General features: G+C 34.8%; 1 protein-coding gene across 1 annotated transcript in view; it reads left to right on the forward strand.

Annotated features, from left to right (window-relative positions):
• Positions 1 to 16,549: 16,549 nt before the first annotated feature.
• The window catches only part of LOC111382251 (nucleobase-ascorbate transporter 1-like), a 28,906-nt gene continuing 28,182 nt past the window's right edge, over positions 16,550 to 17,273 (forward strand). The window contains exon 1 of the mRNA XM_023006162.1: positions 16,550 to 16,623. Coding sequence (XP_022861930.1) covers positions 16,550 to 16,623 — 74 coding nt within the window. The remainder of the gene's footprint in view (positions 16,624 to 17,273) is intronic.

Consider the following 17,273-nt stretch of genomic DNA (forward strand, 5'->3'; position numbering starts at 1 on the left):
TATGATTCATGCATTTCATGCTATTCACGATGTTACTTGCATTAGTTTTCTTAATTACTTTATCTTAAAATGGTGCATTCGATTATGGATATCTTAAGAGTTTAGTCTTCGACTCCTAGACCTAGGTGTTGAACTTTGTATTGAGCTATGATAGAAAATTAGGTTAACTAAATGTTGGAGATTGGCTTGATAAGAAATGGAATATCGAAAATGTCGGAAATCGGTATCGACAAAAGTTCAAGCTTTCTATTTGGTTGATCGAGACCACCTTAAACCCTAGATAGGTAATTGACATATTTGGGACATGATACATAAAGGAACATGATCATGATGCGATAATATATGTCTTATATGACATTATAAATATCGAGGTGTGATTTGATGAAATCGGTCGAGAATGGGGTGTCAATCGGGTAAGTAATTAAATGAACGATTGAGGAATTAGCTCTATAAAATATTTTGGGATCTTAGGGAAAGTGAAATGAATTGTAAACACATTAACATAAGCCCAGGATACTTGATTTATACCTGCAAAGATAGATATAAAATCAGATTTTTTTTACTAGTGACCACCTCATGCTTGGCACCTCATGCTTGGGATAGTTGTCATTTTAACACTCAATCCCTTCATCCTTAAGATATATAGAACGTCTCATACCTATTTAATATAGATAGATATATATATATCTTATAAATCAATATAAGTTAAATAGTCCAAGAGAAAAGTCAATTATAGTAAGAAAAGACCACCTCATGCTAAACACTTGGCTGCCCCCCGCATTTTCTTAATCCTTAAGGAAGAGTCGCATCTCCAGCATCTTGAAGACTTTATATACACCTCCTAAAAACATGTTTAGTCTTACAAATTATTCCCAATTGACCACCGATTGAAAGAGAAAGCAAAAAGGAAAAGAGAAGCAGAAACAAGGAGCTGAAATTGAATTTCTGGATAGGTGAGTTTAGTTCACGGTTTTGAAGTTTTCTCTAGTTCTTTTGCTTGTTTTATAATATGTTTAAACTATAAACTTACTTGAGGTTAAGTATAAGGGTTGCTTATGATTTTATGATGGCAAAAGAGAGGGGTAATTGAGTACAAGAACCTGAAAGAAACCAACAGGAATAGAGATGTGTTGATTGATGAATTTGGATGGTTTAAACTTTGATTTTGGATAATACTGAAGATATAAATTGTATCTATGTAAATTAATGTTGTTATATGGGATTTAGAAGGATATAAATGGTCTTCTAATAGCCTGGCATCTGTTTGATGACATGCTAATAAAATGGAAATCGAAAGCTGTCACAATGAAAACTGCCTGATTTTGATGTCGTGGAAATGGACTATTTTGATGCTGAGAACACTTGATTTGTCACGACTTTAGAGCATTATTGTCTTCACATACATGTTATAGAAACGTGGTAAAAATTTGGGAGTCATTGGATATGGATAAGGGGGTGAAAACGGATTGGAAAAGTAGTTGGACGGTGATGAAACCTGAAAAAAATAGGTTTTGTCCATTTATGTGTTTAATATGATTTCAACCTTTACATGTAAATTAATTATCTCTTGGGCCTAGAAAATAGATTCTAAGGAGTATTAGGTTGTTGACAATAATTTGATGACGTTGATGTTGGTAATTGGACTCGAGGAAAAATGAGACTTATGGGACGAGATTGTAATGCCGTTAGTAACTTGAATAATGAATTCGTTTAAATTATTTTGACGTGAATGGAAGTATTTTGGGATTTTGTGTGTGTTAAGGCTATTAAATGGAGGATTGTATTTAATATTAAATGGTAATACAGGTGATTTTCCGACGTTAAGTGAAAAAGGAAAGCGATATAATCTCCGTAGGAGCTTGTGCACACACAAAGGCAAAAAGGTAAGTAAAAATCCATTTGCAACTACGATGCAAGAACCTAGCACTTGTGGTATAGTGATGTTAGGATATTTTCATACTTTGATAATAAAGCTCGTTGTACCCTATATGATGATTATGATCATTGAGTATGCGGTTACAAAATACATTGACATTAACTTCCATTAAGCATGTCATTCATGAGCATTTTCGTTGGCATGCACAACATATGATCATGTTTGAAAACTTTGCATGCGAAACATGATTTCAAAGTAAGTTTTCTTTATAAATATTTTATTGACCATTACTAGGGCACCGAGGCATGTGAGGCATGCTTATGTGATATGTTTGGCATCGCGGGTGAGACTTCCTGGGTGATTGCAAACGTAGACAGGGGATGGGCCTTTGGTGATCACGGGAGGGCGGACCACTCGACTATGCCCTTGTTATGATTATTGGCGCTGCTGGGTGGGAGACTTCTTGGGTGATCATAGGGGTAGTTAGGGGATGGGCCTCTAGCGGTCAGGAGAGGATGGTCCACTCGCCGGTATCGATTTCATATTGGCCACTTGATTATTGATATTAATATTATGCAGAGCTCTATCCGGTGCATAGTTGGTGGGTCAAAGGCCCAATGAAATGAAATATTTCAAATGAAATAATTTCGAGTCGACTTTGATGAATATTGGAATATGATGCATCTTTAGCATGATGTTTCAAGTAAATGACATGGTGTCACATATCATTGTTACCCATACTCATGACATGCATGATTCTTGCTTACTAAGCATTGGCTTATGTAGTTCTTGTATTGTAGGTGAGCATGGAACTATGTAGAGGGCACGACTAGCTGTGGAGCTCTTACGAGATTCCAAAGATCAATGTACATGGATGACAACCTGTAGGGTTATTTTGTGGGTTATTGTTTTGAGCTTACACTCTATCGTGTAGTATTTTGGGGGTCCTGTATTGTATAACTTTTGAAATGGCCTATAGATGTGTTTATAACCTTAGAACATACGTGTTGGATTATGGTTATATGATCGTCGATTTTGATATAATATATGATCATCACAGGTGATTTGAAGTTAACAAATAGGGACATAATTGTGCAAATGCTCGTTTCATTTTATAAAAAAAAAAGTATATCTAAATTTTATGTCTAGATCGAGTTACCAATATCATTTCGACATAGGAATTAGTATGGTTATCTGTATATATTTAGGGTGTGACACGTGCACACTCGAATTTCATTCATGTGGGGAATTGTTGCAATTGGTTCAAAAATAATTGAAATTAACCGAAAATTTGTTAAGTATAAAACTAGAAAAATGAAACGGTGTGACTTTGTGTCAACTTCGGTCAAATATTCGAACTTGATGTGATGGTCAAATTATAAAAGTAAATAGACCAACTTCTTTTACTGGTTGAGTAGATCATCGTGATTTATTTGGAATCTCGAAATCAATTTTCGATGAATGAGAAATTGGAAGAAATGAAGTATTACAACTTTTCAAAAGGATGCAGGTTTTGGCTCACACTATTTCATTTTCACCCTGTCTTCATCTATAAATAGGACTCTATGGACGTGGTTTTGAGTACACTATTCCATTGAGCATCCATTCTTCTTTTGCAATTCATCTTTCTCTCATTATCATAACATTCCTTTGTAGAGGAAAAATTTCATCGAAGTTTAAGCATTCTTACAGTATGAAGTGTTGCTAGCACAAGTGTGTATCCATTGTATCTTGGGAGACATTTGCTATTCAATCATAAGCACCATAGCAAGGCCATTTGTCTTAAGGAAAGAGTTATACTCGTCTCGAATTTCTTTTTCTACTCCTTATTTCATTTTGGTTTTGTGTGGTCGTTTTAGTCATATACTTTGTGTCCTTACATTGTGTTCTAACTACACTCCTACGAGTTAGAACTTTTGCTTACAATAATAGTATTTTGACTACGCTCCTTCGGGTTGAAACTTTGTTTATTTATAATAAATACAACCATTATACCGCTAAAATAAATACCCGGAACAACATATATTAATATCAAAATTCAACCATTGCCATGATGGTTAAACTTTCAATAATCCTAACAAGATGTCACAAGTTCGAATCCGTTCCTTACGGAATTAATTTTGGTAAATCTTGTAGAAATAAAAATGTTGAACAATGAATTAGATAGAAAGGACTCGAACCTAAGACTTCAAATATATAAATGCAAGCTCTAACCAACAAAACCATAAGAGGAGTTCGAAAATAAAATGAATTATCAATTATATAAGCTAAAAAAATTATCTATTATCAACAAAAAAAACTGCTTCCGACGGAGCTAGCACACGATCGCGGGGGCTCGCCAGGTGCTGGATCCACCAATTCACCGTTTCGAATTAATCTTCAAGCAAAGAAGAAAACACACTCTTCTTACAGCGTTACACATGCACTACACATTGATTAAAGATGCTCAGAACCAAACATTAGACCTCCAATCTTCCTTCGAACTAATTTTTCCCTCCAAATTCCAATCTGGGCATGTCCGAATAGTTGGCAGCTCAAATGGCTTGTTATGCTTATCTTGGAAGCTTATTATTTTATGGAACCCTAGTATTCGAAAGCATGTCATGTTACCGATCCCACCATTAACCCCAGAAAAGTCTACCAATATTTTCTTGGTTTTGGTATGATTGTGAGAATCGTACATTTTGAAAATCATTCTGCAGAGGCAGAGATTTATTCGCTAAATTTGGGCACATGGCAAAGGCTAAACTTTCATGGTTGCTTAATTTTTTTTAAAAAAATGGTAGTGGTCAAACTTCTTAAAAGGGTGTGTGCATTGGATTGCCTGTGATAACACTAAATAGTCTGCTATGGTTTTGGTCTTTCACATGAAAGATGAGGTTTTTCAAGAGATACTATTACTAGAAAATTTAGCACTAGAGGATTTCATGAATATACAATCGCTTGGTGTGAACAAGTATGAGACATTGGTTGATCTTAACACGACTTGTTGTGTTTGGGTAATGAAAGATTATGGAGTTTATCAAGTCTTGGACTAAATTATACAATATTTATTTGTTAGGAGGAAAGAGTACTGTGGAGTTGTGTTTCTCAAACCACGTTTTTATAAGTGGAAATTTGTTTTTATCCTTCTTGCACCCAGTTTGGATATGTGGCACTCACACATTGGCTGATATTTGGTCACATGAGTTGTACTGAGTTCTTGGCAAGGATCTGTCTAGTTGAGTTGGGCTAGGCTTTTGTGTTTTGCAAGATCCATGTGGATCGATGACCATACAGGTGCCTGATTTGGTTTATTCACTTCAGTTGAACACTCTCTCTTGAAGGTTTTTGCATAGTGACGGGCTTGCCTCTTATCCTCCCATATTAGGCCGTGTTTGGCTAAACTAGGTGAACAATCATTTGTGTTTAATTATTTTCTTGCTGTGTCTTTTACTACTTTTCTGTTGTTTGTGGGTTTTAGGTCAACATACTCAACAAGTATTCCAATTTAGGGAGAATGATGAAGTTTTATTGGCATCAAAAAGACATGAGCTACACACATATAATCCAGAGACCAACTTGAATAAGGATTTGGAAATTTAAGGCAATGCAAGATCATTTTATGCTAAAAACTACGTGAAAAGCCTTGTTTTTCTCCCAGCACAAAATGCTATTGCAGATGAACAATTGCAGACGAATGATTGCGGTAAAGCTAGATTTGTTATTTTATTTATTTTTTGTATCTTCAGCACTGTATTTTTGTTTTGTCTATCTGAGATCTTGATTGAGTAAAATTATACGTATGCATTTTATTCCTTTTCTATGTACATCAAAGAGGGCTCATTTTCTAAGGAAGGTTCAACTGCAGTTTTGGTGATTTTGAGAAGCACTAGTTTGTAGTGTAATCATTTATCAATTTCATGAAATATGATATTTTGTACAGGTAAAAGTGTAGAATACCAGTATTGAATCATTATATTGCGCAATATCTTCTATTAGCATATGCCTTCGTCCAGAAAATCTACGCGTATACACATGCACCATATAGTATTACCATCTCAAAGTCGTACAAAATATGTGAATAAAAATTGTGTAAAAGTTATGGATCCTAGATCAGCTTACAAATTTGACAAAGCACTATAAACATATACATAATTGCAATTAAGTTTTCCATTTTTAGATACTTTTCATGAAATCGCGATCATTGTCCTAACATATATAAAAGAGCGAAGAAAGGGTTGGACACGGTCAAATATATGTATCGGCCTATACGGATTTGCATTTTTTGATTCTCAAAATGCGCTCAGCCCATTCTCTATACTCGTTTTTTCTCCTTCTCCATTCTCTGGCGCAACCACTTACTCTTCCTCCATTTTTTCATGCAACACCCATCTTGTGAAGACTTGTCTTTTCTTTTTCTTTCTCTTTTTATATAATCGTTCTCTCTCTCTCTATTCTCTTAACTCTAATTTCTCGACATTTTTTATAGATTTTTTGCTATAAATCTTGGGTATGGTGGATGGGTTTACCATTTGTTTCCATATCTGTAAGATTATTTTGGCCTTTACAGTTATGATTTTTTTCCTCTTGGTGATTTCTGTATATCGTAAAATTGGAACCTTAACTGAACTGAAGTAGGTAAAAGTGTATACTCTCCAATCAATTGCTTTGAGCTTTGGATTTGGTGAAGATTTAGCCGATTTGAAAGATTGCTATGATTGACTATTTTTGGTTGCAGCAGAAATGGCGATGGTAATTTATTTGACGAACCCAAGCCCACGAGCCGAGCGACCGACCCTACGAGCTGCTCGGCCCGTTTGACATCTCTAGTATTCTTTTATTAAATTTGATTTTAACTTTCAATTCTTGAATGTAAAATCACGCAGGAGGATACGATAGAGAAGAAAATGCTGCTGCAGCTTATGATTTAGCAGCATTGAAAAACTATGGATCTAGTTCAAATTTTTCACATAGTTCTTCAATGTGAATATTTAATCCTCTTGATTCTTTTGCCCTATCAACCAGTGTTAATTATTATAAACACAAGGTGCATTAATTTACATTCCATTCTCTTATAAAGAGCTACAAACGAGAAGATATCTAAGAGCATGCTCCTTACCTGTCATTGAAACACAAGCTATAGAAGAATTTTGCAATTCTATTTAGACATGGAGAGAGCATTTGTTTTATCTATCTTGTATCCTTGAAATATATAGATAGTGCAGCAATAAACTTTCTTCGCAATTCTAAAACTCTAAATTCAATATCGAACTCACTTATCATTGAAGGCTCATTCCATTTCACCACAAGGATAGACCTCCCTCGTATTATATTATTGGCGAATTTGTTTTCACGACTTGTTATGTTCCATATCTCCACTATGAGGTCTGGAACTTGCTTCAAATGGTAGTGCATTATGGTATCCTCGATCATTTGCTGAATGGATGCAAAAGGGATTTAGGCCCTTCAACTACGTTTGCAGTAGAAATTTTTAATATTAGTAGTATTTTCACTTAGAAGCATTTTTTAATATAAAAGTGAACTTTTGTCTTGTAAGAATTTTTTTACATAAAAGTAAATTTTTTTAGTTATGACATTATTGTTTTTCTTATAGTTGAAAATATACTTGTAAGTTGGAAATACAGGAAGCTTTGGATTTTCTACATTCAAGGGAAGATACAGAAGGTGAAATAATAGATAAATGCACATTTACTCTGCTCCATAGCAGGCGACCCAATGCCCATGATGGACTCCAGTTTTGCAAACACTTCTTCTCTCTAGCGCATCTCTAACAACTCGCATGAGAGCCTCTCCCTTGGAGGTACAGATGAATACATTTTAAGTTTTTTGTAATTTCTTAAAAAAAATTCAACTTTACAGTCAAGAATTATGTAGAGAGTAGTTGAATGTTAGGAAATTTAAACTTTATGATATCATGCGTGTGATTCTTAAATGGATGTATCAAAACGTGTATAATTGTATGTTATATGCGGGATATATATTGGCCTTCAAGGAGAAATTGTTGAGAAGTTATTATAGAGAATGGGAAAAATAAGTGAATTCAATGGAGGGATGGTCCAATTTAAGAGATGATTTAAGTTTTCATATTAATAAGGAGAGCTAAAGGTCATGTCTTATGAAGCATTTGTAGATATTACTTTTTTTTTCTTTTTTTTCGCAACCAAATGCATTAGGCCTATTTCATCTTTGTGTGGTGATGTAACAGTGGTGGACTTGTTTAAAATTTTTTGGGTAGTGAGGAAAATAGGTGGATCTAATGTTGTCTAAAGAAAAAATATATGTAGCTTTGTCACAAAGGAAGGTGAGTTGCGTTTCTGGGTCATTCCATCCATTAAGTTGATTTACTTTGAATCAACTGGATCAATGATTGTAGCTAATCTCTAATGATAAAGCTGTAGAGGATGGACAGAATGGAGTCTTGCAAAAATTGGGTTTATTGTCTAGGGAGTTGGAGACAAAGTTGAGAGGTTCTTTATCAGATGGGACCTAGAAAAAGACACCAATTTTGTTCATTGGAGTATTGTAGAAATGTGAAACAACATTCACCGGTGATTGGAAGATTTAGTGAAGAGGTAATGATCCAGAATTCTGGTGAGATGGTGACAAAAAGTTCTGTTGTCACAATGGTTTTCCTCTATCCCAACAAGTCATTGGAGAGCTGTGTAAAATGCGTGATGGCTTAGATAGAAGCATTGATGATGAAGATAGGAGTTTAGTTTTCACGTTGAATTGGCAAAATCAGCCAAGAGGGTCCATGAGAATGCAGTTAATGAAGTACATGACAAGAGATCTTGTGTTGTAGTCTATGATAATGTAGTGGTATTAGGAAAGAAAATCATTAACAAGACATCATCCTCCTGAAAAATTTTCTAGTAATGAATATGAAAGATTTTCTGCTAATGAGAACAATGTTGGAATATTGGTTGAGAAAGTTGGTGAGAGAGTTAGTATTAAAGCGCACAATCTTTTGGAGAACTTTATTGATGAGAGAAAATTCACTGTTGAAAGTAAGAATGATGTTGTGATGTCAGCCAAGTTTTGAAAAAAAATATATTATTGATTAGATCTGAAAATGTTGTACAGGTCTTGTTTGAAACCAAAATGCACCATACATGAGCAATTACAATGTACTACATCTATGTCTTCCAGAAATTTCTTTTATCCCTCCTTGTAGGAAAATACGGATAATGGATCGCCCATGTGAGGTGACCCAACCCGCAGGATTTTAGAAGAGTTGGAGGGAGTGGTTTGCCCATGTGAGATGACCCGACATGCAGGATTTTATAAGGGTTGGAAGGAGTTGTTTGAATTTAGAATTCAAACCCATAACTCCCAAGTAACCACTTGAAACTTTCATATAGAAGTTATGAAAAAGAGGGGGAAAATGCAAGACATGAGAAAAATGGTGAAAAAAATCGTATGAAAATTCACCTCAAAATTGGAAAGTCCCTAGAATCACATTTTTTACATGAAATCTCATAAGAAATGGCATTTATATTGTGGACAATAATCTCCTTCCATTATGATCGGGATTTGGACGATTGGAGTACAAGAAAATACAGATTTTGGAGATTTGAAGGCAATGTGATTCAACTACACAAAGATTTTGGAATTCATCATTTCAAGTAAGTTTATTGATCCGAAATTCATGTCAAAGCATGCTACGATTTTTCTACACTCCTCTTATCTAATGTCCTTCCATTATTTTTCTGGAAATTCTCTCTTAACGTATCCCCTTTTCTTTTTCGCCCCAATTGAATTGTTCACACCTACTTATAATTTTTATAGATGATTAAAACTGATTCCATATTATCCTTCCTTACAACTCATATACAACAAGTAGACCAAGCGCCTACTAATTCCTTCATCCCCAACTGAATTGTTGATGCCTACCAATTTTTATGGATGATTAAAACTGTAAAATGCTTTTGATTCAACTTCGAGATGGTTCCTCTCATCAAGTTACTGTAACATCACTGGAACCAAATGAAGGTACTTTTGTGCTACACTTCGAAACAACAAAGGTATTGCACTCTATTTGCTTGCAACGTTCATATATAGATATATTTTTCCCATCTTTTGTGTGATATTCAGGAAAGGTTAGTTCTACAATATGGGTGAGCTTGAGGCTTCAAATCAAATAAAAACTGAAATAGTAACACATCCAAGATAAACTATGAAATGGGTTTAATTGCGAGTTTATGCATGTATTTTGCAAACTTGCTTGCTTGTAAAATCTAAGGAACTTGTTATCTACATTAATAATCATCCTTCAACAAAAAACCAGTCAAGAAGAAATTGAATAACTTTTAGTAACTTCTTAAATTTTTTGACGCATTCGCATTTGGTGAAGAGCGTTGGAGGTAACAGATCTTCTAACTTTCAAAGCATAATTTTTTATAGACAAAAAACTTTGTATTAACATTCGTAAGTAATAAAAAGATAAAGGTTATAAAGAACATGCTCTAAAATATACCTAAATTACAATGATGGATATGCCAACCCACATAAAAATATTTACATTTTTCTAAATGAAATTCGAAATAGTTGTGAATCTCCAAGAAATTAAGAAGATAGAAGAAGATTTATGACCGATTAAAGCAAATATCAACCCAAAAGATCCTGTAATTGGAAGCAAAAAAAAAATAGATATAAAATTTATTACTACTGAATTTGGCACATCATCTTCCTTACACAACCCATAAAACCCCGGTGCCTAATTCAACGGCCCTCTTAGAAGGCCAAGTCACATATGCATAACCGCTACTAACGAAATAGAAAGATTGTACAAAAAGAAAGAAGAAAAAGAGAAGACAGGTTTGCACAAGATGGGTGTCGCGTGGAAAAATGGAGGAAGTGTGGGTGGTTGCTCTGGAGAAAGGAGAAGGAGAAAAAATGAGTATAGAGAATGGGCTGAGCGCATTTTGAGAATTAAAAATGCAAATCCGTACAAGACAATACATATATTTGACACATGTCCAACCCTTTCTTCGCTCTTTTATATATGTGAGGATAAGTATAATCCATCTTGTAATATTTTCACATCTTTAATAAATAAATATCTTAAAATTTCCAGTTTCATAATTAGACAATGGAAGGCAAGCTGCGTAGAATGAATCTTTGCTCAAATTAGATTTGGAGCGTCTTTAAATTAGAGTTAAACTTGAGCTTATTAGTTAGCGTTTCCTCAAATTGAGCCCAAATGAAGCAACAACAAAAAACTACCACTGTACAAAAAAGCAAAGGGTTGTGGTTTTTCACCTCTATTTGCTTGAATTTTTTTTTTTTTTGTGGATGATTGTTTTTTATGTTTTTATATTTGTTGGATGATAGTTGAACCAACATTAAAATCCAGTTGATTTAATTAGTATTTTCTTTGACACTGACCCATTTATTATCTCCATTTTTTGTTTGCAAAATTTGCTGTCAATATGAAACTTTGCTTTACTTTCCAATTTTCATGATTTTGATAGTTTCTATTTTGTCGTTGGAGTGGATATGTTGAATTTTTTTTTTTTTTTAGAAGGACCAGTGGACGAGTAAGTGGGTACTATTGGATTGGAAGAGAAGTGAAGGAAAAGCTGGTACTTTTAAACATAGGGCCGGGAAATTGGCAACTAATCTAGATGACAAAGGTCAACTTTTTCTCCCCTTTCCTGTCATACTATAGGAGTTGAAATATACGCATCTGTGTTTATTTAAATTATTCCTCTTTATTCGCTGTACATGCAGCACTGCACCAAAACATTTGCTCTATATGGACGATCGCTACACACTTATACTTTACGTTCACCCAACTAAACCAACTAACGTGCAATGCAGGTTTCCTCACTAAAAATTATATAAACATTAGTACGAGTTTATGATATGGACCCCAGGGACTAAAGCTAGCCAGCACACATGCATCAAACTGCTCGAAACAAAATGCTGCCTAACCTAGGTCATACATTAATTTTGTCCACTAATGTTTGGTGTACAGGGGTTCCATTTGACAGAACCAAACAGAACCCCTACCGATAGTCACAAAAAATGGGTCCCACACGGGACTCATTTGTATTAATAAAAAAAACCCCACACCCACCCACCCCGTGTATGTGAGTGATCGGTACGGGGTCGGTAAACCCATTTCTGTACGTGTATCATCACTCAATTTTGTCTCCAACAAATAATTACTTTAAGTTCAAATAAGAATCTAATTAGTTTGCCTAAAATTTATATTTTAAATTATAATAGGAACGCGAACTCTTGTCATTTTTGGTTAAGTACGGTTCAATCACAATGAATAAAACCATTTGGTTCAATTTGTTAATTTTTTATAATATTCAATTTAGTTTTGTTCACCTTATGTTCCATGTGATAGACTGTCCATTCGGCCCCCAACACAGTCTCCTTCGCACTTACTGGCAAGCTTAAACTATGGGCAACATACACAAGACTTTGGGTAGAAAAGGGTAACTATACTTACATGTACAGTACACCTCCAACAATTCAGAACATTCGTATCGCATGAATAGGGGGATCACTAGTCGTGTTACAAATATATAGGGGCGGATCCAGGAATTTTGGGCATATGAGCTAAATAGTTGATATAATACGAAAATATATGTGATCTCTACGCAATCTAGTTTGACAATGAAGATGAATTCTACGTTGGAATGAAAACATAATGCAAATTTAAGCCTACACCTTCAAAAATATACCACACCTTTGAGATTTGAAAATGAATCAGTGGCACCAGTTGACAATGAAGAAGAATTCTGTATTAGAATGAATTTTTACTCCGAAACTCCAATTAACTAAGGCACGTGCATCGAAAAAATTCTCTTCGACTTTCAAAAATATTGAGAAATGGATTCAAAGAAAATTTTAAAATATATTGACTTTTACTTAAAAACGCAATAACATATGTGAACTATATTTGCTGCTTAAAATTAACTAAGGCATGTGCATCGAAAAAATTCTCTTCGACTTTCAAAAATATTGAGAAATGGATTCAAAGAAGAAAATTTTAAAATATATTGACTTTTACTTTAAAAAAGCAATAAAATATGTGAACTTCATTTGCTGCTTAAGATATATATATATATAATTCCATTTAATTACTTACTCACTCATGACCCAACTAAAGGTCCAAGTTCCCTTTCTGATTTGCCCGTTTCTGTTCAATTTGGAACCCAGAAAATTAAAAATATTCTCACTTTAGAATTCCAATCGAATATCGGTCAATACTCTAAGGCTTGAATAGTTCAATCCCGGTCCGATGCCAGCTACAGTTGAGGTAAGGGAGATTTGGGTTCCTTAAATTTCAGAAGTTTTACGGGAGAATGGGAAAGGCGGGTCGGAGATTGAAACTTTGAAGGAAATTGGATTACGGGGCTGTAGTGTGTGTAGAGTGAGATGGAGAAGGAGAGAGAGATTAGATGGATATTACGTTTGGATTTGGTTCTTTGAGCCAATAATTTTCTCTCTATTTTTTCATAGACTTAAATTTGGCCTTACGTAGTTAGGCTATTGTTGTTTTGGTTGGACACGAGCTGATGATTAAATAGACATCGGCACAGCTTAAAAAGAAAAAAAGAAAAGGGAATTTTCCAGGTGTATTCTTTACACCATTTCAAAAATCAAGTAAGAAGTTTGAAAAATTAAAATTCAGATTTCTATTTAATTAATTAAAAATATTTATTAAATAAATATATTAAAGTTACAGTTAAATAATTAATGGTCACAGATTTATTTACTAGTCACATACCATCAAATTAATTGGTCACAGATTTATTCACTGGCCACATATAAATTTTTTTTTTTTATAGATTACAAATTATTTCGAGGCCACATATCAAAAATTTTAGAGGTCACGAATTTTTTAAAGTCACGGATTATCAAATTTTAAGGTCACAGACCAAATCGTTAAGGTCACAGATTAATTTTTTAGTCACAGATTGTCAAATTTTAAGGTCACATGCCAAATCGTTGGTCACATATACCAAATACTCCACTATCGAACCAAATCCATCACCAATGCTTGGTCACAGAGCAACCAAATGATCATCACCACCACCAATAATGTTGCCACCACTATCCAACACATTGCCAACAAAAATCACCACAACTACCACTATCAGATCCACTGCCATCGCCACCACCACTGTAACCGCTGCGACACCATTTGGCAACAGCACCATCACCACATACCACAAATAGATCACACCAGTCGTCACCACTACCGCCTATCTTCGACCTAGATCCACCGCACCACCACCACCACCGCCACCGCATCGTCATCAAATACACCACACACAATCGCAACCTGCCTCCACCTTACACCACCCCCAAAATTCGGAGCCACAGATTGAAGTTCGAACAGTACGGCACAGCCAAATCCTGCAACGCCGCTCATCAAATAGCACGGGCAGAGTCGCGCAATGTACCAGATCCTGCACAGTGTTTCTCTCGGTTGCAATAGAGAGGAGGAGAGAAGGTGGAACGCACTGGCTTCATCGATGGTGCTCGAATCTCACATCAACGCGGGGCCTTGAAGCTGGGCTCGACGCTGTCTTTGACTGCGGGTGCTCCTCAACGACAATGGGCATTTGTAATAGATGATAGAGAGAGAGACGAGATATGAAGAGAAAGGAGAGTGGAGAAGATAGAAGAAAACTCATAGGATGCACCGCCGGCGACGAGTGCTGTGAGAGAGTGTAGAGAGAGAGAGACGAGATATAAAAAATGATAGGGTTTGTGTGGGATTAGGTGGGTATAAAATTTAATTATCAATTCAATACCTGAATTTTGATTAAAACAATTCTGTACCTGATTTTTGCACTCGGAAGTTGAAACACCTGTGTTTTTGTAATTTCCACAAAAGAAAAATTAATAACTTAGTGGTCCTGGGCTAGGGCAAGCACGGGCTGTAGTCCAGGCCAACCTGTACCTAGATCCGCCCCTGCAAACATAAGATTTTGGGTAGGAAGCAGCAACTATACATGGTGCACTTTCCGTTAATTTAGGTCGAGTCGAAATTCTGCACAGATATGTTAAGTCGATATTTTTTAGCATGTATATTAAGAGTTTAAAAATGAGTTAAAATATTCGTTACACGTATAAAACATGTTCTAAATGACAAAATTTGTTTAATAGTACCTTTTTTCAAATCTTATTCAACTGAAGTTCCAAGCTTGAAATAAGCATTTTTCGTTCCTGAGATATAAAATAAAATAAAATTATTCAACCGAAGTTCCAAGCTTGAAATATTCATTTTCCGTTCCTAAGATTAAATTTTAAAAAATAATAATAATAATAATAATCATTGTACTTTCCCCAGTACTATGGATACACAACACAAGGACAAAATTGAGGTGAACCTTCCCATGACTCATTAGTACTACGTACGTGGACACTTCCAAACCAAATGTGAACCCGGGTGGCAAACTAGTACATAAATGAAACAATAGTGCTTTGGTGTACAGCAATTAATTCTGTACACCTTACACCCCTCTCATAATGAGGGGATTCACACTTATAAAATTCATGTGGGCCCTCTCACATTGTGAGAGGGATGTAAATCATGACGTACAAAAAACTTTATTGTAAATGAAATGATGTGGCTAATATAAACCCAAAATAACTGATTTAGAAACAAAACGAATTGAAATTCAAAGTTAAAGGCTTGTCGTAAGAAGCACTGACAAAACTAAAGTATGTTTAAATATGCATTAGGTCTTTGATGTTACAGAGAATCTTCAATTTGGTCCTTAATTTTTATTTTTCTCTGAATCAGTGAATATTGCTTCTCAACCGTTCCAATCTTGTGATTCCATTAGCGGGGCAAAATCATGCTAAAAATGGAGTGACGTAACTCCAAATTCTTTCTTTGTCGACTCTGAATATTAAAATCAATTGGAATTAGAATGGGATTTATCACTTCGTCAATTCCTCAAGGCATACAATGGTAATAGCATACACGTGGAATTTGACGATAATCTAACCAATAAAATCCTCAATATCCTCATTGTTACTTTGCCAGTTTTCCTTCTTCAATCAATCATATTTCTTTCGTGAAAACGGAAATGCAGTTCATCAAAGCACATAAGTGTGACATGTCAAGTGGGTGAGATTGTTGTACTTATGAGAATTCAAGTGACTATTGTAGTCTAAAAGCGATGAGAATACTAAATATGAGGTATTTCATTTAATATGTATTGATTGGACTGTTTAGTTAACATATCAAAAGAGTAAAATTCTGTTCTCGAGGGTGCGAGGTTGTCGTGCTTGGCACGGTGAGTTGTTAGCTATAGATTATTTGAGAATTGTTAAGAAATCTATAGTGACTAATGTGAAACAAAATTAGCCTCAACAACAAAGTTGAAATTTTGCTGCAACTATAGGGACCAGCTAAAGTGCTTAACCAGCAGCAACAAAAGTGTATTCTGTTCCATTTGGTTGCATATTTACAGTCACTAAAATGCTCAAATCCATCACATTCACAGTATAGAAAGAACAGTTATTCCATTTATATTCTTCTGCTACACTTGTTTGTTTTCTAACTACTTTGTGCTTTACTTTGTTCTTAGTTCTTCTTTCATCGCTTTCTCTCTACTCTATCACGATTAATAAATTTTGGGTTTTTATTTTGTTCATTGATTCTCTAAGAATCTGCTTGAAGGTGTATTAATGACTGACGTTAGTCATCCTCCCATGGACCAGCTTCAGGACCTTGAATACTGCATTGATTCTAATCCTCCATGGCATATGCCTCTCTTTTACTCACACTTTTGTACACGGGAAATGGTTTTAGTGAACTGTTACTCCCAACATTTGAGTTGTCGAAACCTTAATTTATTGTCGTGATAAAATGTGAGAAAGTGACATAGTTTGGCCTTACTGCTTTGCTTTGTAGAGAGATGCCTATTGTTGAAATTTTATATAACTTTAAATCTCCAAAAAAAAAAAAATATTATTACTTGAAAACCTAATTACTTTATTGTCAAGATCCTCCATGTCAAATCATCAAGAAAATTAATAATGCGAAACATACCTTAATTCTTTGAGAATGAATCTTGATTATTAAATTTTGATTCCGAAACTTGAATCTTGAAAATAAATTTGGAATCCCTTCTTAATTTATTTCTTGCTTTCAATCCTAAATTTTGTATCATTGGATTATTTGATTCTTGTTCTTGGATTCCTTCATCTTTATTCTTGATTGTAGATAACATGTTCTTGATTGTGGGTTTTAGACCTTCCTCTTCAATATGCATTCTCTCTAAATTCTTGTATTGATGGGATGACACAAAGAATAAGAGGGACCATAACCATATATATAGTTTCCATATGTATTTTGCCCATCATGAAATACAATTCTAAAAGAATTCGGCTCTACAGATATAATATGGCC

This window comes from Olea europaea, unplaced genomic scaffold (assembly GCF_002742605.1).
Source record: "Olea europaea var. sylvestris unplaced genomic scaffold, O_europaea_v1 scaffold2455, whole genome shotgun sequence".
Classification (NCBI taxonomy): domain Eukaryota; kingdom Viridiplantae; phylum Streptophyta; class Magnoliopsida; order Lamiales; family Oleaceae; genus Olea; species Olea europaea.